The 22701-nt window shown below is 40.4% G+C and overlaps 1 protein-coding gene across 1 annotated transcript in view; it reads left to right on the forward strand.

Annotated features, from left to right (window-relative positions):
• The window catches only part of LOC135093191 (rap guanine nucleotide exchange factor 1-like), a 72279-nt gene that overhangs the window by 27186 nt on the left and 22392 nt on the right, over window positions 1–22701 (forward strand). Inside the window, exons 3-10 of the mRNA XM_063992166.1 lie at window positions 12975–13061; window positions 16828–17029; window positions 18205–18243; window positions 18755–18902; window positions 19506–19618; window positions 20125–20319; window positions 21038–21439; window positions 21735–21792. Of these exons, the coding sequence (XP_063848236.1) occupies window positions 12975–13061; window positions 16828–17029; window positions 18205–18243; window positions 18755–18902; window positions 19506–19618; window positions 20125–20319; window positions 21038–21439; window positions 21735–21792 (1244 nt within the window). The remainder of the gene's footprint in view (window positions 1–12974; window positions 13062–16827; window positions 17030–18204; window positions 18244–18754; window positions 18903–19505; window positions 19619–20124; window positions 20320–21037; window positions 21440–21734; window positions 21793–22701) is intronic.

The following is a 22701-nucleotide window of genomic DNA, read 5'->3' on the forward strand; positions in this document are numbered from 1 at the left end:
GTGTGTGTGTGTGTGTGTGTGTGTGTGTGTGTGTGTGTGTGTGTGGAAATTCTAAATACATGACAGTTGATCCAAGGAAACAGAGGCAAGGGGAAACGCGATGCTGAGATTAGGAAACAAGTGAAAGAAACAGAGCAAGATAATAGATGCTGGTGTGTTGGTGGGAGGGAGGGAAGGGATGGAATACGGACAACAAGAGGAAGTTACCTAAAGTTACCCATTTGAAAGTACCGTTTTCTTTTGTGTTTGGATCGCGAGGAAGAAAGAAAAAGTGCTAATCAGAGGGGGTAGTAATAGATACCCATATATTTTAGTGCTGAATGAAAGAAAAAGAGAGAGAAAAAAGATTGCAAATAAAAATGAGTAAAGAAATAAATTGCCTTCGCTTTTAGTGCTGAATAGAAAAAAAAGAAATAATACTTGGAAAATATTAATTGGGAGAGATAACAAAGAGGAGCGAGGGAAAAAGAAAACAGATGCAAGAAAGACAACCTTCACCTTTTCCGTTGATTGGGAGACAAGAATGATTAGGAAAGAAGAAAAAAATAAGAAGAAAGTGATTGGAAGAGAGCGCGAAAAGAAAACGAGCTGCAAGAAGGTACATACATGCACTAACTACTCATAGGAAACTGCTTTAGTCCTCCTTAGTGCAAAATTGAGGAATAATTAGATTTTTTCTCAGTTTTGAAGAGTTGAGGTCAGGGGAATGATCCAAAAGATGATAGATAAGAAAGGAGAAAAAATAAATTAAGAGAGGAAAAGGGAAAAACCACCGGACTAAAAGAAGAGATAAGAAAATGGAAACTAAACGGAAGGAAGAAAGAAAAACGGGACTGAAAAGATGACATATGGGGAAGCTGAAATTGAAGGGGAGGAAAGAAAAAGCGAGGTTAAAAGTTGGTTGATGAAAAAAATAGAAAATAAGCAGAAGAAAGAAAGAAAGAGAAAACAGGATATAAAGAAGAAAGAAAATGAGAATTAAACAGAACATTGGGAGGGTAAAAAAAAAAAACTAAAAGAAAGTAGACGATAAAAGAACAAATGAAGGAAAACGGGAAATAAACGAAGGTAGACAAATAAAAGAAAAAGAAAATAGAAAAAAAGTAAAACAAAAAAACGAAAAAATAAAAGAAAAATAGTTAAAAAAAAAAAAAAATCACAAAATTCCAACTCGAAAAGAAGCGAACCACAAGTGACAAAACAACACAGTCACGTCATGCGCAGCCACAAGACGAGTGCTGATCAGAGGAACAGAAACAGAGCGAATCTGGAAAATGCTGAATAATAAATGTCCACCCACGAGGCTCTTATTATCAGCACCCAACCCCCCCCCCCCTTGCCCTCTTGGCCCATATTATCAGCAACCCCCCCCACCCCACCCCTAGATCCCCTGCGTGCACCGAAGCAACGTGAAGGAGTGCATGAGTCAGACGAGTGAGTGAGTGTGTGAGTGAGCAAGTCTTTTCCGGGCGGAGGTGACTCAACGCCAGAGAGAGAGAGAGAGAGAGAGAGAGAGAGAGAGACGGGAAGTTGGGCTGGGGCGTCGCCATTCATGCTGCAGCCTTGACTCGCGAAGGCTGTGTGTGTGTGTTTGTGCGCGTTTGTGTGAGTGTGTGTGTCTCGTCTTGTTGCTGTGATGCGAGGGAGCGAGAACACCTCAAACTATTGTGGAGTGTGGTGTTGGTGGTGGTGGTGGTGGTGGTGGTGCTGGTGTTGCCGTGAGGACCTGTGATGCAGTAGTCAGTGGTAGGGGTGGTGATATTTTGTACCTGTGATTTGGTGCTGCTGTGGTGGTGACGGTAGTGGTGGTGGTGGAGGACCTGCGATGTTGCTGTAATGGTGTTTTAAAGACCTATAAATATGTTATGTGCACCTGTGATTTTGTAGTGCATTGTGGGGGCAGGTAAAAACACCGGTACAATGCAGGTGACGGGTACAGAGGCGTGGTGAGGGTAACAGCTGACAGAGAGCGGTGCATTACAGTGGTGCATTAACGTGGTACTGGATACAGAGACAGTGGAGGGGAAGTAACCGGCACATTACAACTATATCAGTACATTACAGTGGTGCTTGGTGGTGTGTTGGTGTAGTACAGTGGTTCTTTGTGGTGGTGTTAGTCTAGGTACAGTGGTGCGTTACAGTGAAGTTAAGCAGCTGTTGGTACATTTACCTGTCGTTACAATAAGTACAGAGACGTTATAGATCGAACAATTGGCAACATTACAGCGGTTACCTTTGCATGATATCGCGGTATACGGATACATAAACATTACAGGAAACATACCATTACCGTTACAGTAAATACAAAGGCGATGTAGATACAGGAAAACATCTGGCATACAAAACACTACAGTAAGCTTTGGCGTGGCTTTGCAGTGCGTTGGTGCAGGAAGTGAAACACCCACTAACTTTACAGAGATAAGCAAACGTGGTACAGCAATGACTACAGAGACGTGAGAGAAATACAAGCACTCCACTGGTACATGAACATTACAGCGAGTGCCACAGTGAAGTATTGCAGCCGTACAGTGCGCCGAGGAACCAGTAACCAGCAGTAAACACCAGCAACACCAGTAGTAGTAGCAGCAGGCGTTATGGTGGTGTATGTGGCGTACCGGGAGGAAATGGGGGTGGTGCCGGACTGGGCTCGGCGATGGCACAGTTCAGAGGCGCTGGTTCACACCTACGTGGGGCGCGGCGACCCCCACCACCCCGCCAAGCTGCCACACTGCCCCCGCAAGCGTCACCGTCACCGGCTCTTCGCAGGTAACAGTTTTTTCACCTTCCTCCTCACAGTTGTGCCTCTTTTCCTTCCCCACTGCCTCTCCTTTCCTCTTAAACATCCTACCCATATTTTCCCTCCAGTTTTTCCCCTCCCCCGTCCTCCTCGTGAACCAGTTTTCACTCCAGTTTTCCTTTTCCCTTCTAAACATCCTCCCGTTTCTCTCTCTGTCTCTCTCTCTCTCTCTCTCTCTCTCTCTCTCTCTCTCTCTCTCTCTCTCTCTCTCTCTCTCTCTCTCTCTCTCTCTCTCTCTCTCTCTCTCTCTCTCTCTCTCTCTCTCAAACGCATCGTGTCCTACCAAATATTCTCTCCCCGGCATTTTTCCTTCAGCTTTCCTCCTCCTCCTCCTCCTCCTCCTTTTTTTTTTCATCCCTTTTCCTTCTCAAGCATCCTTCCCACTTCTTCCTCACCTCCCCAGACCATCTTTCTCTTCTTTCTCCCTCCAACAACTCCCAAAAAGTTTCCCAATCCCTCTCCCTTCCCCCAGCCTGAATAACACCCTTCTCTTCTTTCCCCGTCAACATTCTAACCCTCCTTAAGACATTACTCTCTCCTATACATCCCCTCTCTTCCCCAGCTTCCCGCAAACTTCCTCTCTCATTCTTCGTCAGGCACCTCTTTCCTCTCCTTTCCCTGATTCCTCTCCCTCTCTTTACAAACATCCTTTTTTCCCCTTGTTTATTTCCTATCCAACACTGTTTTCTTCTTTCATTGCATCTTTCTTTCTCTCCTAAGTATCCTTCTCCCTTCCTTAACTCCTCTCTCTCCCTCCTCTCCCTTTCTCGTCTCCCACCCTCTCCCTTCTTCCCACTGGTGCTTTCAAGGGCGTTCTGTTCTAATCGTCACGTTCTCCTTCTCAGCTTCCAAGAATTTGACGTATTACAAGAAATATGTTGAAGTTCTTGTCTCTTATGTTTTCCTTTTAATATATCATGCACTTTGTAAATTTGTATGTTATCTGTGTGTGTGGGGGGGCGGTGGGGGGGCGGTTTCGAATGTATCTGGGTCTAATTTGATTGTTTATATTTTTCCACTAATGAAATTGTGATATTACGTCTGTTTTTTATCATTCTTTTCTCCTTTTTCTTCCTCCATGATTTTGTTTTATGCATTTTTTTTTTACTTCTCTCTTCTTTTTTCTTTTTTTTTCCACTTCCCCCTCCGTTTTTTTTCCACAATTCCTACGTTTCGTTTTTCTTTTTTTTTTTTTTAGTTATTCGAACACATACAAACTATGCTTCCCTCTTCTACTTCAATCTCCACTTTTGTATTTGTTTATTTATTTAATTTTTATGTATGTATTTGTCTATCTATGTATTTATCTATATATTTATTTATTTTTATTTATTAATTGTTATCATTATTATCATTTATTTATTTATTTATTTATTTATTTATTTATTTATTTATTTATTTATTTTCTACATTTCCTCAACACAAGAGAACCTTCAAATATGTGGAAGTGAACAGTCGGAATTGTGTCTCTATTTATCTATTGCCAGCAAGAGTTAGTTTCATCGTTTTCTTTCTTTCTTTATTTATTTTTCCCCCTCGATGGCAAGAATAACTGATATGAATAATTTTCCGGGAAGCTTTTGTCATCATAATTTTTTTCCTCGTTTTCTTTGTCTTTCCTGCTTTTTTATTTATTTATTTATTTTTTTTGCCAGCAAGATTTTTCCTCCATCGTAAAAAATAACTAATGCGATTAAATTTCTTAGAAGCTTTTGTCGTAATCTTATTTCTCTCGTTTCCTTTTATCTTTTCCTTTTTCTTTTTTTAAATCCTTTCTATTTTGCCAGTAAGATTTTCCTCAATTGCAAAATTTTAGTGATGCAATTATTTTTTTGGAATTTCTATCGATCATATTTCATTATTTTCCCTTTGGCTTCTTTTCCATATATATATTTTTTTTGTATAACTTTTTTTTTACCCCTGTATCGCGAAAATGACTGATCCGATTAATTTTCTTGGTTTTATCTGACCATATTTATTTAATTTCCCATGGTTTCATTTCTTTCCATCTATTATTATTATTATTTTTTTTTTTATCATCATCTCTATTCGTCCATTTTTTCTCCCTCTTATATTCCCAGACATTATAATATTTTGCTTTTCCTCACGGCACTTACATGACTCACTTTACTGGATTGCAGACTGCACTGAGAGGAAAACGATAACGAAAAATTAAGCATTTCTCTCTAATCTTTTGTGTATTTCCTTTGTAACTTCCTTTGACTTCATGCGAGTACGTTCTTTTAACCCGGTACTGTTTTCTTTTAATTTTCTTCACCTATCCTTTTATTATCTCATCTCTCCTTCCGTAGGTTCTTTTTCCCTATCTTATTCTTCCTACTGGTTTTCTTTTCTTCCCGTTTTTTTTTTTCTTTCTCCTTTGCGCATTCTATCTGCTCTAGACTAAATTTTTAAACACGAGTTATTTTATTTTTATTTGTTTTCGTTTCAGTCTTACCAGTTTCAAAATAGAACCATCATAACATCTCTGGAACCTAACTGTCCTTTGTTCTGGAAATTATTAATCTGTTTATAACTTTTTTTTTTTTCGAAATGACAGTGTTATTATTAGTGTTTTCTTTTTTTACTGTTCTCATTTTGCTCACTTATATATTTATTTATTTATTGAGGGGAGACGAGCAGCAAATTAACGGTCTCTTCTTTTCTTACTCATATATTTTTTTTTCCGTGAGTAAGGGCCACAGGGGGGAAGGAGAGGCAAATTAATACTCTCTCTCTCTCTCTCTCTCTCTCTCTCTCTCTCTCTCTCTCTCTCTCTCTCTCTCTCTCTCTCTCTCTCTCTCTCTCTCTCTCTCTCTCTCTCCCGTTTTCTGTGTGGGGGGAGAGGGATGACACATTAAAGTTTTTTCTCTTCTCATATACTTTCTCTCATTATTATATATTTTTTTCCTTGTGGGGAGGGAGACGAACGTAAGATATTAATATTCCTTTGTTTTCTTTTTTTTTTTTGTCATCCCATTCTTGTGTCTTTGGCCAGCCTCCACATACGAGAAGAAGAAAGAAAGAGAGAGAAAAAAAGTACTTTGCATTGTCTCCCTTTGTACATATTAAAAAAAAACAATAAAGAAATAAATAAATAAAGAAAAAGTTTGCTCCCATTTGTCTCTCAATGTACGTATAAAAAAAGAACTAACAGTAAATAGAAAATAAATTGAAAAAATTGCGCCGTATGATATTAACGTACGGCGCCATATGACCTCGCTGTGGTGGCGCCAATCTGCCAACTGGCGCAACACATTAATACCAGATAAAGGTTTGTCTGTCTGTCTCGCTCTGTCTGGACGCCGTGAAATCTGTAGCACCCAGAGAGAGAGAGAGAGAGAGAGAGAGAGAGAGAGAGAGAGAGAGAGAGAAACCCAGTGCAGATGTCGCTGTTATTTGACATCTGCGTGGGAGAGAGAGAGAGAGAGAGAGAGAGAGAGAGAGAGAGAGAGAGAGAGAGAGAGAGAGAGAGAGAGAGAGAGAGAGAGAGGTGTTGGCCGATAATTCTGTCTGACCTGATCTCTCTCTCTCTCTCTCTCTCTCTCTCTCTCTCTCTCTCTCTCTCTCTCTCTCTCTCTCTCTCTCTCTCTCTCTCTCTATGTTCGTGTAATGTTGCAAGAATCTGAAAGTTGCGAGAGTGTTTAAGTAGGGAAGATGGTGAGAGAGAGAGAGAGAGAGAGAGAGAGAGAGAGAGAGAGAGAGAGAGAGAGAGAGAGAGAGAGAGAGAGAGAGAGAGAGAGAGAGAGAGTGGGGGGATAATAGTAATAGTCTGACCTCCAGTTATTTTCTTCAAGAGAGAGAGAGAGAGAGAGAGAGAGAGAGAGAGAGAGAGAGAGAGAGAGAGAGAGAGAGAGAGAGAGAGAGTTTTCATGTCTTCACGGTACATTTAAAGGAGGAGAAAGTGCAGTGAGAAGGGAAAAAGGAAAAAAAAAAGAAAGAAAGCAGAGAAGCAGGATAGAAAAGAGAGAGAAGGAGAAAGAGAAAAAAGAGAGAAAGAGAGAGAGAGGGAAAAATAAGCAACGTACAAATAGAGGAAACAAAGGAAAAAGATTAAAGAAAGCAGGGAAAGTGGGAAAGCAGATCGGAAAATGAAAAGCTGAAAGGAATAAGTGAATGGGTGGAAAAAAAAGAAAGGAAGGAAATGAAGTAGGTGACAAAGAAATAATAGAATAAAGGAATAATGAAGGAAACTAAACAAACAGGGAAAGAAAAGAAAAGAAAAGAAAAAAATCCATAAACTTTAATTGCGATTATGAAGAAAAGGGGAAAGGGAGAATAAAGAAGGGAAGATAAAAAAAAAAGTGATTGAAATTGAAAGAAAGATAAAACCCCTTGGAAAATAAATTAAAAGAACGGTAGTTTTGAGAGAGAGAGAGAGAGAGAGAGAGAGAGAGAGAGAGAGAGAGAGAGAGAGAGAGAGAGAGAGAGAGAGATCGTGGAGTGTGTGTGTGTTATTCTTTTCCTCCTCCTCCTCCTCCTCCTCCTCCTCCTCCTCCCGCGAATCAGCTGTTTCCCCAGGACCTGTTGTACGTAAGAAAAATTATCGTTATAGTTTGGTTTCAGAAAAGGATCAATCAGATTTTCGCCTGTGTAAGACCGTAGAGACTGTTTTCGTAACTTTTTTTAATATTTTTTTTTATTTAAGAATGATGAATGAATAGAAAATAAATGGAATGAAAGGATATACTGAAAAAAATGTGAATGGATTAAATGAAACGAAAAAAAAAAAAAACGTAATGCAATTGAATAAGTTGACGAAATGAGATGAAAAAAGATAAATACATCATAAATAGACAGATGAGATAAAAGAAGTTAGTGTAGATGGAACAAGAGGTAAAGAATAAATGTAAATAGATGGAGATTAGAAAAATAAATAAATAGATGATACAAGATAAAATAAAAATAAATAAATAAATAACGAACCAGTTAAAACACAACAAAGTTTCGATCCACAGACCTCACCAGTGTTAAGAGATTACTAATATACCAATGAGCCATTCTGATTAATATACAACAAATAGTACCCTGGTTTGGCGAGTGCTTGGTGGCGCTGGTGGTGGTGGTGCTGGCTGGCTGGCTGGCTGGCTGGCTGGCTGGCTCCCACCCCTCCTCCACCGAGTCCTCCCCCTCACTGAGCAACAACAAGACATGTGTAATAGACATGGCTTGACCTTTTATTTACACAACACTGCCTCGCCATGACTCCATTGCTCCACCACCACCACCACCACCACCACCACCATTACTGTCTCTCTCTAATACTCATGTGTCTTGCCCGTTTCTTGTCATCTTAGTACACCAGTCACATGTGCTTCTCTCTCTCTCTCTCTCTCTCTCTCTCTCTCTCTCTCTCTCTCTCTCTCTCTCTCTCTCTCTCTCTCTCTCTCTCTCTCTCTCTCTCTCTCTCTCTCTCTCTCTCTCTCTCTCTCTCTCTGTGTGTGTGTGTGTGTGTGTGTGTGTGTGTGTGTGTGTGTGTGTGTGGAGCCAAGGTCTTTCTGGTGCTGTACATGTACTTGCATCATTACAGACAGGAAAAGGGCACAGCTCTGATTCCCTCATATGGTACACCTACACACTATGTATAGAAGTAAGGGAGTTAGGTTTTATTTTATTTATTTATTTTTTTTTTCGTCACATTGGTAATCTGTTTATCTATCTATCAATGCATCTTTCTGTCTGTGTCTGTCTTTCAATGTATGTATCAGTCAGTTAATCTATCTGTCTTGCTGTCTGTCTGTTTACTTGCTTGTTAATTCATTTATGTATGTATTTGTGTTGTTTTCTTCCTTGTTTATACTCATTCGCATATGTGGTGTATATTTAATTATGTATTTATTCATTTTTTTTCCTTTTCTGTGTGTGTGTTAGTCTGTCTGTCTGTGTGTGTGTGTCTGTCTGTGTGTGTGTCTGTCTGTCTGTCTGTCTGTCTGCCTGAGTACGATCCGCATTTTCTATCACTAATCTGCGAAATATTACGTTTATCTCGAAAATTCAGAGATGATAACGAATTTTCTGTAAGGGAATAAAAAAAACTGCCTGAAAATATTGGGGGAAAAAAGAAAAGAAAAAGAAAACATGAAAAAGGAAGGAATAAAACAAGGTCAGTCTTTGTGTCTGTACATCCGTGACCGCGTTTGTGACCGTGGCCGCGTCTGTGTTAGTGTTCGTGCTCGTGCGCCCGTGAAGTGGACATCCCTGCATCCTTGAGAGCTTAGTGTTGCGTGTGCTCCTGTAGGAAATGAAAATAAAAATAAATAGATAAACATGTAGGTACCAAACATACTGCTCTTCTAGACAGGGTGGAATCAAAAGCTTTTCGTCTCATCAACTCCTCTCCTCTAACTGACTGTCTTCAGCCTCTCTCTCATCGCCGCAATGTTGCATCTCTAGCTGTCTTCTACCGCTGTTTTCATGCTAACTGCTCTTCTGATCTTGCTAACAGCATGCCTCCCCTCCTCCCGCGGCCTCGCTGCACAAGACTTTCTTCTTTCTCTCACCCCTATTCTGTCCACCTATCTAATGGAAGAGTTAACTAGTATTTTCAATCATTCATCCCTTTCTCTGGTAAACTCTGGAATTCCCTGCCTGCTTCTGTATTTCCACCTTCCTATGACTTGAATTCCTTCAAGAGGGAAGTTTCAAGACACTTGTCCTTCAATTTTTGACTACCGCTTTGAGCCCTTTCATGGGACTGGCATCTAGGTGGGCATTTTTTTTTATTGAATTTTTGTTGCCCTTGGCCAGTGTCCCTCCTACATAAAAAAAAAAAAAAATAGATAAATAAATAAATAAAAACCTCATAGCACCAGCATATCTTTGTTCACTGGCTTAGCTATTTAAGATTTTGTCCCCAGTGTCTTGCAGCCCTCCTCGCCCACAGCAGCAGACACATTGCCTCTTCCTGCCTGCTTGCCTGCCTGCCACTGCCTACTGAGAACTCCCCTCCCGCTGACCTTGTTCTGGCGCCCTGTACCAGCTAGTCAGTTAGTCGGTTACTTGGTCAGCTAGTTCATCAGTTAGTCGGTCAATGAGTTTGTTTTTCAAGAGGAGGTTTCATGTTATTTATCGTAATTGATTGGATTTTCTTTCAGGATATTGTCTCTTGGGACTGGCATCCTCACTGGGTCTTTGTGTGTGTGTGTGTGTGTGTGTGTGTGTGTGTGTGTGTGTGTGTGTGTGTGTGTGTGTGTGTGTGTTTCTTGTCCTTGGCCAGATCCTATCTTACGTATTAAATGTCAGTCAGTCAGTCAGTCAGTCAGTCAGTCAGTCAGTCAGTCAGTCAGTTAGTTAGTCGATTAGTCAGTCATTCATTCAGTCGGTTTGTTAGTTAGTCAGTCTGTCAGTGAGTCAGTCAATGATCGATCACCATCACTGTCATCAGTAACATCATCACTACATCACTTTCCCTTAAACTACTCTTAAAGATACGATACTTAGAGAGAACAAGTAATAGTGATCATTAAAGGAACTACTACTACTACTACTACTACTACTACTACTACTACTACTACTACTACTACTACTACTACTGTACCGATGATAAAAATGTAGTTCGAGAAGGTATCAGAAAACCCAACACGCGGCGGTCCTCTCTCTCTCTCTCTCTCTCTCTCTCTCTCTCTCTCTCTCTCTCTCTCTCTCTCTCTCTCTCTCTCTCTCGTTACCTTCTCTTGTTTCTCCTTTCCTCGTCCAGTGGTGGAATCCGATCCCCTTGCACCGTGGCGAATAAAGAATTGGAACACTTCTAATAGGATCGAGTACTCTTGTTCCTGAAAGCCAAGATGCTCTCCAGAACCTTTCACCTGATATACAGAGAGAGGAGAGAGAGAGAGAGAGGAGAGAGAGAGAGAGAGAGAGAGAGAGAGAGAGAGAGAGAGAGGAGAGAGAGAGAGAGAGAGAGAGAGAGAGAGAGGGTCATCCATAAGCGAAAAGGATAATGGTGCCAAGGCTCTCTCTCTCTCTCTCTCTCTCTCTCTCTCTCTCTCTCTCTCTCTCTCTCTCTCTCTCTCTCTCTCTCTCTCTCTCTCTCTCTCTCTCTCTCTCTCTCTCTCTAGGTTTGTATTCATAAAGTAGTAATAGTAGTAGTAGTAGTAGTAGTAGTAGTAGTAGTAGTAGTAGTAGTAGTAGTTGTTGTTGTTGTTGTTGTTGTTGTTGTTGTTGTAGCAGTGTATTTGTGTGTGTTAAGATAAAAAAAAACAGAAAGCTTCATATTTCCCTTATGATTCGCCAAGTTAACAGAGGCATTCGATCTCTCGTTTTCCCAGCATGCAGAGTTGAATTTTAAAGCCTTCACACTCACGCGCTCCGTTAAAAATCACCGCTAATTCCGCAGCGCTCTTTATTTTCACCGTTGAGTTTAGTCTTACGTTGCTTCGCCCTCCTTCTTGACGAGTACCTGTTTTGTAATTAGATTCGCTTTTTTTTTTTTCTTCATTATTGTATACCTGTGATATTTAGTATTTTATTTGTTATTATATTTATACTGATCGTTATATTTAATGCGTGTTGTTTTATACGAAAGATTCATATGGCTTTGGGTGGTAAGAGATAAATGCTATCATCATCATCATCATCATCATCATCATCATCATCATCATCATCATCATCATCATCATCCGTAATGTTAGTATTAATTAATCACGTGACCCCTCCCCCGCTCCCTGAGTTGGATGACCTCTAATAAATCTCTTCAAGCACTGAGGTCTCCTGGTTACCTGTATCGACATGCACACACCTGTATTATTTACCTGCACACGTCTGTATTTGTTTTACCTCCATGCATCCCTCTCATTCAGCTCCTCCTCTTCCTCCTCCTCGATAAAACATCTATCATTCTTATTTAGCCTCATTTCCCTTGTCAGGCTCATAGTCAGCCTGTGTCGTCTCCAGAGTAGGGGGAACAGTCATTACAGTCTCTTGGTGCGTGGCAGCGTCCGTCTTATTATGCTTGAATAAGGCACCACCCTCCCTCCTCCTATTGGTTAATCATCGGTACCTCACAGACACAGTGTCGTACCCGCCTCTTTGTTGTTGTGCACTTAACTATCACGGTCCCCTTCTTCCGTCCTTTCCTTTCCTACTTTCATTATTTCCTTTCTTTCATTCCTTCCGTCTTTCATTTCTTTCCTACCTCTTTCCTTTATTCCCCCTCTACCTTTCTGTCTCATTTTCCTCATTTCTTCCTTCCTTGTCTCCCTTCGCTGTGTGTGTGTGATTCTATAAAAAAAAAGGCCTAGTATAATTTTCATACACGATCAGTAAAGCTTTCGGATCATATGAAGATCAGCCACCCCAGCTTATTTCACCTGAAGAAAAACCTTATTAAAACCTAACCTAACCTAACCTAACTTAACTTAACATAACCTAACCTAACTAACCTAACCTAACCTAACCTAACCAAACCTTATTAAACCTAACCTAACCTAACCTAACCTAACCTAACCTAACCTAAACCTTATTAAACCTAACCTAACCTAACCTAACTTAACTTAACCTAACCTAACCTAGCCTAACCTAATCTATATAGTTAGGTTAGGTTAGGTTTAATAAGGTTTTTCTTCAAGTGAAATAAGCTGGGGTGGCTGATCTTCATATGATCCAAGCTTTCGGTGAATACTGAGGCGTGCACTGAATGAAAACAAAATTGTCTCCATTTCTATATGTCAGAAAGAGCAGCTTCGAGTGTACGTAAGTTGAAACCAAGCTGTGTTCTTCCTCTGAGTCTGTAAGTGAAACCCGAGGAAACTTAACCCTTGCACTGCTACACAACACAAGTAGCAGCACCAGAAGCAATGCGTGAAGTCTTTATAAGCATCTACAGGAAAGTTAGCGATAAAAAAGAATACATTTTGTAATTTCTTCCCAGTTTAAAGGTTGGATATGGCTGTAGAACAAGTAAAGATATCTCAAAGTGATTGGTAATGAGGGGAAGGTGTACCAGGTGGTTGACAAAGAGGTAAGTAACACCTCTCTGTCTCGTCACCGTAACCCCTTAAACGAAACACGAATCGAAACAATTTATGGGACCTCGGAAAGAGAGAAGGAGTATTTTTTCCTCATTCATGCTTCGGTTAAGTCTCTCTCTCTCTCTCTCTCTCTCTCTCTCTCTCTCTCTCTCTCTCTCTCTCTCTCTCTCAGACCTTTATTAACTCTGTCTTTCTATCCCTCCCCACAGACACTCCGAAGTCCAGCAGGGGGGTTCTGAACCGTGCCATCTCTTTCAAGGACAAGCTGGGGCGCATCAAGTCCCCGCTGAGGCAAGGTGAGTCTGACGTGCCTAGTAGTAGTAGTAGTAGTAAAAGCAGGAGGACAGCGGCCCCATGTGTCTGTTGCGTTTGTGTGTTTGCTAATCACCTGTTTTACGATAATGTGTCAAGAGTGAAAAAAAAAAGACTGTTACAGTTGAGTTAGGAAAAAATAAATGTAAATAAAGTAAAGGGACGCTTAAATAAAAAGTGATGCTTAGATTTATATAAAAGAAAAAATAAAGCACGCTAAAATGAAAACAAAAAAATTAAAATTGTGGTTTGAATAGAAAACTAAGTGATGCTTAGATTAAAAAAAAAAAAACACCTTATTAAAAAAAAAAGTTATGCTTGAATTAAAAAAAAAAGTGGCGCTATTTCGTGACCTTTGACCTGACGTAGGAGGTCAACGATGTGTACTACTGGCCGCTCATTGGCACGTGTAGTCGGGGTTGCCAAGGAGTCTTTGAGCGATGCTGGAGTATAGTGCTCGGTGGTCAGAGTTGCAGGTGTGATGGCGTTTGAAATTTTGCAGTATTTTGAGTCTGTCCCTTTGACACTCCTCCCCTCCCAACACAGGGAAAAAAAAAAAAAAAAAAAAAAAACAATTCGGAGACGAGATTTATTTTGATCTGTCAGGGGCTGCAGTCCAATCCGACCACAAATTCCATCCGATTTGAATTAATAGTTTCGGCTACCCATCAGACACACACACACACACACACACACACACACACACACACACACACACACACACACACACACACACACACACACACACACACACACACGGACTTTTCACTACTATATCGGCTAAATGACTAATTAGATAAACGGACAAAATGGATATATAGATACCTCATATATATATAGACACATTATCGTTGGGCACACCCGCTGAGTTTGCTGCGGCGCCTTTGTTCCTTTCACTGCCTCCACGCGTGACTGACACTCGCACCGCAATCCTGAATACCTGCAGTGCTTACCAGATTGCATTTCTAATAGTTGATAGTAATTCTTTGTTGTCTGGAGAGAAACAAGGGAACACACAGGCGTGGCCACACTCTTCAAAGTGTTAATGACGCAAGGAAGACTCGGGACGCGCAAGTTGTTTGTGTTCGTGTAATACTTTTGTGCTCTGCAAGCCTCGGGGCCGCGTGACGCACTGCTGAAGTCCTCCTCTTCTGCCCGCACAACAAACCAATAATCAGTACAAGTGTAGACCATAAAAAAAAAAAAAATAAATAAATAGAATAATGGCGGAGTGATGGTAGTAAATGAAGGTGTTGTGCAAAGCAATCCACTATCACGAAAGAGAAAGGCTCGTAACCAGTGCATTCCATCATTTTTAACATTCACATGAAAGTTTGAAACGAAAGCCTCAGTGTTCAAAAGAGAAAATAATTTGGCATGATATGAAGGAGACGTAAGAGAGAGAACGTCACTGATGAAGGAAGTGGTCAAAGTTGAAGACATCTTGGTTGCAGTTGAAAAGAAGTAGAGGTGAACATGAGCAAGGCAGGAGGGGAGGTTATGCATCGAACAGATCACAGATGAACGCTAAGAGTGACAGAATGACAATCTTGATGGGAAAGCAGGGATGGACAGATAACGAAACCAAGTGATGAGGTTAATAAAAGGCTTATTCTGAAACCCTTCGCTCTCTCACAACGATTAATTTCAAAGGCCACAGAGATGATTATCCGGGTTCTCAAGGGTATTTATCTTGTTATTAATGTAGAAATCTTGTTAAACTGTCATTAGAACCATAGAAACACCATTAAAATCCCGTGTGACTTCAACTAGAGCCTTTGGAATGTAGTGGAGGTGAGGCGCAAAAATGTTTCAGAATACGGGCCAAAAGGTTGTTGCTGGGATGGTTAAAGGTAGGCAGCTGACAGGACCAGGAGGAGGAAGCAGGTGGAAGGCTTTGTTGTTCATGGGGGATGATAGGAACTGACGGTGATGATGATGGCGAGTGAGGCAAAGGCAGTGCAAGATGCGGAAGGTACAGTAGTGACACAGCCAGGCTCAGCGGGCGTGTCCTGGTACCGGCGTGCTGTTACTCAGATGACAGACTTCCCCGTCACTCAGCCGCACCATTGGCCAAGCGGGGAAGCAGAACCGTCGTATTTATCACGTGTCATTAAGGCGTGGTGGTGCGGTGAGCCCTGATTGGCGACGGCGAGGGTGGTGGTGGTGGTGGTGGTAGTGATGGTGGAGGTGGAGGGCCGCAAGTGTAGTCCAGGCGTAACGTTCACATATTTTGTAATTACCTGAGAGACTGTCTGCTTATTTGTCTGAAACGACGCAGAACAACCTTTTTTTTTTTTGTTAATGTTTCTCGTCGAGCAAAACCACATCAGTCAGCTGTTCAAACTTCAAACCCACCGCACCCACCCTGGCCGCCGGGGGGGTGGGGGAGGGGCGTGGCGTGTCATCCCTCGGCTCCTCTGTGTTGACGAACGTACTTACGATCTCGTGAAAGTGTTATCGTGCTTTCTCTTCCGTGCACGTGCAGAGAATGCGAGACTCGTGGCACGTGAACCAGTAAAGCAGCGACATTATGGAGGGTTCATTGTTTCGGATTAAGCCAGCGAGTCCCATCCCCTCCTGCTGACGCCTTGACTTAATAACTACGGAGAATTTAAACATACATTAGCTTTGATAGCCGCTAGATGTAAGCCCTGGATCGTCTTTTGCTGACGGCTTGCCACAATGACTGACGGAGAATTTGAACATATATATTAGAATCCATGACCACGAGGTAAGGGCTGAGGTGGATAAGGGCAGGGCGAGGTGGATAAGGACTAGTGACACTGAGGAGGGTTGTCAAGGTTGTCCCCCTCCCCCCCGACTATGATATATAGGTATTCTTCCCTAGATATCTCGGCAAAACCCCTAGCCGTGTATACGAATTTTTTAGGCAATATTCATCACCAGATTTCGCCAGTTCTTCTCCCCTACCAGAAACCCCGCATGCCCACATGGCCCCTAGCTTGCTGGGGATACGGGGATTATGGTGTAATTCTAAAAATTTACCAAAGTATCTTTGCAGCATTTATTTTTTTTAAATAAACACTTGGAAAGTTATTTACAAGTAGTGTTGACAATTTAACACTTCAGAAATTGCACTGTGGACTGAAACAAGAAATTACTTGCGAGGTATTAATAAAAAAAAAAAAAAGTTGGATGTTAAGGAGTATTAAGAATGACAGATTACTCCCCGTGTGATGCACCTAGTGACAGTTGCTGAAGTTATTTGCAGAAGAAAACCCTCCTGTCCAACCCCCCCCTCTCTCTCTCTCTCTCTCTCTCTCTCTCTCTCTCTCTCTCTCTCTCTCTCTCTCTCTCTCTCTCTCTCTCTCTCTCTCTCTCTCTCTCTCTCTCTCTCTCTCTCTCTCTCTCTCTTTACATTTACTTTCCCATGAAAAATTCATCATCTTTGAAACTGTAATTGTGGAACATGTAACATACATTGAAGAATTAGATTACAAGGTTTTAGTTGAATTTTTTGTCTAGTATTGCATCTATAAAATTGACTTGCCAGATCTGGCTCTTAGAACATGAAGGCATGCACAAGGTGGTGTTGTACAGGAGCTGTTGTCACCACCACCACCAGATAAAGACCACAATACCAAGAATACTCATAAAAGAAAAAAAAAGTAAAGGCAGAAATAATGTAATAAATGCAGATGAATTACCATCATCATCTCCTGACACTTCACACCCTACACACTGAGCCACACCACCCCTCACTGACAGTCCTGCATCTATCAACAGGCGAGCTGGAGAAGGCCGAGCCGTCACCGAACAGCGAGAGTGTGGACCGCAAGGTGGAGAATGTGTGGCGGTCGCTCATGTTCTACAAGGATGTGGTGGAGAAGAACACAATGTACATGTTGCCCGGTTCGGCCACGGAGGTGCTGGAGGTGGTGCTGGCTCTCATCCTCGCCCTGAAACCTAAATTCACAAACCAAAACAGGTACATAACTTGGCTTGCCTTTATTGTCAGTTTTAGCTTCTTTTTTTTTTTCTTTTTTTTTCATATTTTCTAGTTGTTATTATCGCTATTATTGTTATTCATAGGTGGGCGCAGTAACGAAAAAAAATGATCACTATAACTAATAAATTGATAGCGTTAACCATATCAGCAATAACTAATAATCAATACCTGGCAATAAATTTATCGCCCAATAACCAGTAAATAGATAAATGCAAAATTTAGATAATAGCGATAACAATATTGATATTTTAAATAAAAAAATCAATAAATCTTTATCTGTATCTTTAAAAACTTAGAAAATATTAGAAAAGTATCAGCGATACCGATGAATCTAACATGGGAAAAATAATTATCGGATAACTGATAACCCAATATCGTTATCGCAGTAAATTATCGCAATAATTTATTGTCATAGCACCCACTTACGATGTTGTTGTTGTTGTTGTTATTATTATTATTATTATTATTATTATTATTATTATTATTATTATTATTATTATTATTATTTATTTATATATTTATTTATTTATTTATTTTATTTATTTATTTTTTTTCAACTCCAAGGATTATCAAAACCTTTTAAGTCCAGTCTTGCTTTCTTTTGCACTTAACTAATAGAAGTTGGCAAAACTGAAGCAGAAATTTACCAGGTTTCTTTTTACTTATCTTTTTTTTTTCATAATTTTAAGAGTATATAACCTGTGTTACTCATTTTTTAGGATACTTTATTTTCTATTCTACAAGCAATTTGACTCAGATTAACATAAGAAACATTTAAAAATAATGAAAATGTTTTCTGAATTTCTATTTATCTCAGTTTCCTTTTTGTTGAGGATCATTTTTGTTCACTTTGAGATGGTGTTTCCTCATCAGAAAGTAAGATGAGCCATTTTTCTATTTCAAGTTAAGGTGTTTAGTTTTCCTTCAGTCCTGTGTCCTCTTATCTGCCAACAGCTTCCTTCATATAAGCAGATCACAGGACTAAAGACTAAAAAAAAAAAAATACACAAAACACTGTGAAGGAGAGTGATAAGCTAGCCAATTATGACTTTACTTTTGTCTCGTCCATTATCGTCTACTCGGGACACTAGACAGGAAGATCACGTCTTATTATGCATGAGTGATCGGTTTTTCTTCTTGTGTTTTGATTTTAGGGATGATGCCTCGTCTTCATTGTCCTCCACTGACTCAAGGTAGATGACTTGACCCTGGAAGCTTTGAAGGAAGGAAGCTTGTGTGATATGTTGCTTTTGTGTATATTAACAATTTCCTTGTAATTCTGGATCTTTTGTGGACAGATAAGATTACTGTTAAAAAGGAGTAATTGGAGGAGGAGGATGGTGATGATTAAAATTTGTCAAGGTGTTATAATATGATCTGGATTGAATCTGATATTGTCAGTCTTCTGAGCGAAGCAGATGAGACACTTCTCTTTGAGTGATATGTTGATTATGTTGATTATCTACTGTTTTTATTTTACTGTTGACAATGATTTGTGTGCTGCCTGTGCTTTCCTGCTTCTGAACTTCAAATATTCAGCAAAAAACAGAGGCAGCTTGGCCATTGATGACCTCTTATGGCTTCACAGGTCAAATACTCAAGCTTTTGGCTACAGCATTTAATTGAGCACTTTGTCACCCTTTTGATTCAGCTGTACATAAAGTTTAGTGAGGGCAAGACTGAAAGATCTTCTCCCCATTTCAGCTCAACTGTGTCGTCGGTGATCGCCGGTGTGCACCACAGCCTGGCCGAGCTGGTGCGGTGGAGTGACCAGCGCCTGCTGTACGAGGATGACACCCACAACACCCAGACAGTCCAGGAGGTGGTCCAGGTGGTCAGGGAAGCCGTCCAGGTCAGTGAGTCACCAGCTTGTGGTGCTATAGCTGTCTGTACGCATGTCTGAATGGTTAAGGAATGCTCAGAAATAAGGTTGTTGAGTTTCTATTGATCTTATGTGCATTCACTTACAGGGTGCCATGCAAACCCCTCAGTTTTTTTTTTTATTGCATTTTGGTTTGCATTTCCTGGGAGGTGTGCTATGCCTCATATTGCTGGTGTTAGTTGTTGAGGAATGCAGATCGTGTTGCTAATGAACAGGTGCATATGGAAGGCATTGGTCAAGAAGCTCATTATGTACACAGTGCCTGACTTTCAGGAGATTATTTCATCATCTGCCATAGTTTTAGCCAAAGAAACATTTTATGTTTTTGATCTTTAGTGCCTTAAGTTGTCAAAGGCTGAGATGATGTAGATGTGATGCAAATGAAGTCTTATAGTAGCTTGATAGCATTGTTGGTTGGTGGTGGACAGCTGTACAAAGCAGGAAATGCCTCACAAGCCTGCAAGAATAATTATGTGTTCAGTGAGATCATGTCAGTGTAATGCTTCTTTTGGTGCAGGAGTGTTACATAAACCTGCTTTAATTTAATTGTAATATTTTACTATCCCATTTCAGGCATTGATTGACCTTGCAGCTGATAAGGAAAATCGGTACATATCAGACTCCACCATGTCTCCGTCCACCCTTGACAACAACAACTCAATAGACAAGTCTCCAGCCTGCTACAGGTGTGCACTCTCACCTTTACCTTGTACTGCCCACTTCATATTGCTGATTATCTAATTCCTTCCTGCCACTAACCCCCAGTAGGCTCTTCTTGATGGGCACTATTAGAATGTTTTTCCTTTACTGGTCGTTTGCTTTTATCTTATAATAGGAATGGACTTCTTTCTCTAAATGGTATAGGAGCTATAACAGTGGTGATATAAGCAAAATTCTCAGGATCAGTAATCAGGATAGAACAAGAAATAATGGGTTCAAGTTTGAAAAAGTTAAATTTATAAAAAAAAATAGGAAGAAATTGATCCTCAAAGAGTGATAAGTTAATGAAATGGACTCAGTTATCAGGTTGTTAGTGCTGAGTCATTAAAAAGTTTTAAAAAGAAAATTAGAAAAATGTATGAATGAGGATGATTGGTGGAAACGGGTAGGTATGTTTCATACAGGGACTGTCATGTGTAGGTTTCATGACTTGCAGCTTTCCCTATTTTCTCATGTTCTTATGTTCTTTCAGCAATAGGAATTCAGAAATATCAAACCACAGAAACTCCCTTCCTGAGATCAAGCAGGACTCCCCAATCGAGCACAATGGAAGGTACCTGCACCCCGGTGACAACTCAGGCAAGCTGAGTCACTCCCGAAGCTCTGACTCCATACTGACTGGGGTGGAGGTGGAGGGGCCGCCTCCCAAGCCTCCGCTGCCTATCTGGTGAGTGTGTGTGGCTCCAGCAGCAGAGATGAGGAAATCAGGTCTGGGGAATTTAATGAAGCACAGTCTGTTTATTGAACTACTGATGTCTTTATTTTGATGTCTGAAATTTCCTGAGAGTTGTGACAGAAGAGTCACTTTAGCCCTGTATACTTATTTGTTGTTCACTCTGGTCTCTCTCTCTCTCTCTCTCTCTCTCTCTCTCTCTCTCTCTCTCTCTCTCTCTCTCTCTCTCTCTCTCTCTCTCTCTCTCTCTCTCTCTCTCTCTCTCTCTCTCTCTCTCTCTCTCTCTCTCTCTCTCTCTCTCTCTCTCTCTCTCTCTCTCTCTCTCTCACATTTTGATGTCACATACCTGTGATATCAAAATGTTGGTCAACAGCAGCTGTGCCATGAGAATGTTAGGTATATGATGTGTATGGAAGAATGCATCACATGATAGATTTAGAACTTTGTGGTTACACTTATGAAGGTTGTGTTTTAGTAGATAGGTTAACTGCATTCCTCTTTTGAGTGAATAATGTAAAACTGATGCACCATATTGATTAATATTAGCTCATATATTTATGGATCTCAAAAGGCAGAAGTAATGAAACCTTAGACCAGAGGCTCAAAAACTTCATTCTCTTCTTGAATTGTGAGTTTGTAACTTTTGAATTGTAGAATGAGTTAAAGGAATTAATATTAGCTTTTGACTTTTCTTATGATTCTTTCCTTCCAGTCCTGATGTAGCTCCTCCACTGCCGCCCAAAAGGAAGCACCTCATGGGCAGCTCCCAGGACGCCTTCGTTGGCCACCTGCACTCCATTGCCTCCCCTGTCAGCCAAAGCTCCAGAGAAAATTCCTCAGACTGGCTCAACCACAGCCATGGACCAAACTCCCTCTCAGCAACATTGGAGAGAAGCTCCATGACCAATTCTTCAGACCAGGTGTCCCCAGCATCAAGCCTGGACTCCATGAACCACCCACATGATGACCCACCAGCCTCCAGGACCAGTCTGGACTCCTCAGGCTCCCTGCCGGACCGTTCAGAGCTTGAATCGGACTCAAATTACTTGAAGCACATTCATAAAAGTATAGACACGTTGACGATTAGTATAGGAGAATCCATGTCTAGCAACAGGTGAGCAGAGGTGGTATTGTGTTAGACATTATTATCATTGACTCCTTGACTGTGTTGTCTTTTCTTCAAGCTTAGTAGAATGCTCTGGTGCAATTTCTGAGTGCAATCTTGAAATGTATCACTGAGTAATCAAGTAGTTTAAATCTTTTAATGCCTGCTGTTTTATTTAGGGTGGCTCAGACAAGGCACCACACATTCACACTCTTCGCCCCATCAGCCCCTGGTTCCATTATTGAATAATTTGAAACCATTAAAAATTATCTATCTTACATTCTGAATATTTCCCTCCCCACAGTCAAATCTTCAATAAAAACAGCCAGACAGTGTCCATCAAGACGCAATGTTCATCTCAGGTGAGTCTTCATTGTAGCCTTGGAGTCTCAGGGTGACTCAAGCATGATATTTGTGATGCATGGGATCACATACAGTGAAAGCAACAGTTTGGTGTAACAGTATTGGGTAATATTTCCCCTGATCAATATTTCTTTACGACAGACTTAGTCATCATCATAGTAACTTAGATCAATATTTATTTATGCAATTGGTGTAAGGTATTGCATCATGCCAGAACACATCTGCAGCTAGGGAAGGTGTTAAAGTAAATCTAGAGATGTGTAATGAAATAATTGGAACATGTCAGAGTGTAGGTTCTTTGCTATTTAAATAAATAGAAATGGTGTTCCTCTTTTGAAAGTGTGGCAGTGGGTTTCTCTTCACACACTAAGCAGTAGTGATGAATTAAAGGTAGAAGTTCCTATTTGCTTCTTCACATTTTAGATGAGTTCTTTAGTAAAAATCCAGCATTCCTGCAGTTTTTTACTTGTGTCTTAATAAATACAGTTAGTGATGCACTTAGCACCCTGCTATTCATCAGGGACATCATTTCTCATTCCTTACTTTCTAGATATTCACTGATTTTAGCCATAAGAAACTTGTAAATGTGAAAAAAAAAAAATCAACATTAGTTTCATAGAAAGTTTATTGATGTTAGTCTTCAAACATCATTTGAAAGGACAGACACCTGCAGTACATGTGATTTTCATGGCTCTGTATTTGTTAAAGTAACACCAAGCAGGTTTTTGTTACACTTTTTTTTTATTCACCTTTTTTTAGTATATTTACAAATCTGTAGAACCTTCCTTTGGCCTTGAAATATTTACCATTATGATTAACTAAATAATGTGTATTTTCAATTTCCTTGGTTTCTTTTAATTTCATTTTATCCAACAAGAATATAAAGCTGTGGTATTGTATTTTCATTT

The sequence above is a fragment of the Scylla paramamosain genome, chromosome 42 (assembly GCF_035594125.1).
Source record: "Scylla paramamosain isolate STU-SP2022 chromosome 42, ASM3559412v1, whole genome shotgun sequence".
Taxonomy (NCBI): Eukaryota; Metazoa; Arthropoda; class Malacostraca; order Decapoda; family Portunidae; genus Scylla; species Scylla paramamosain.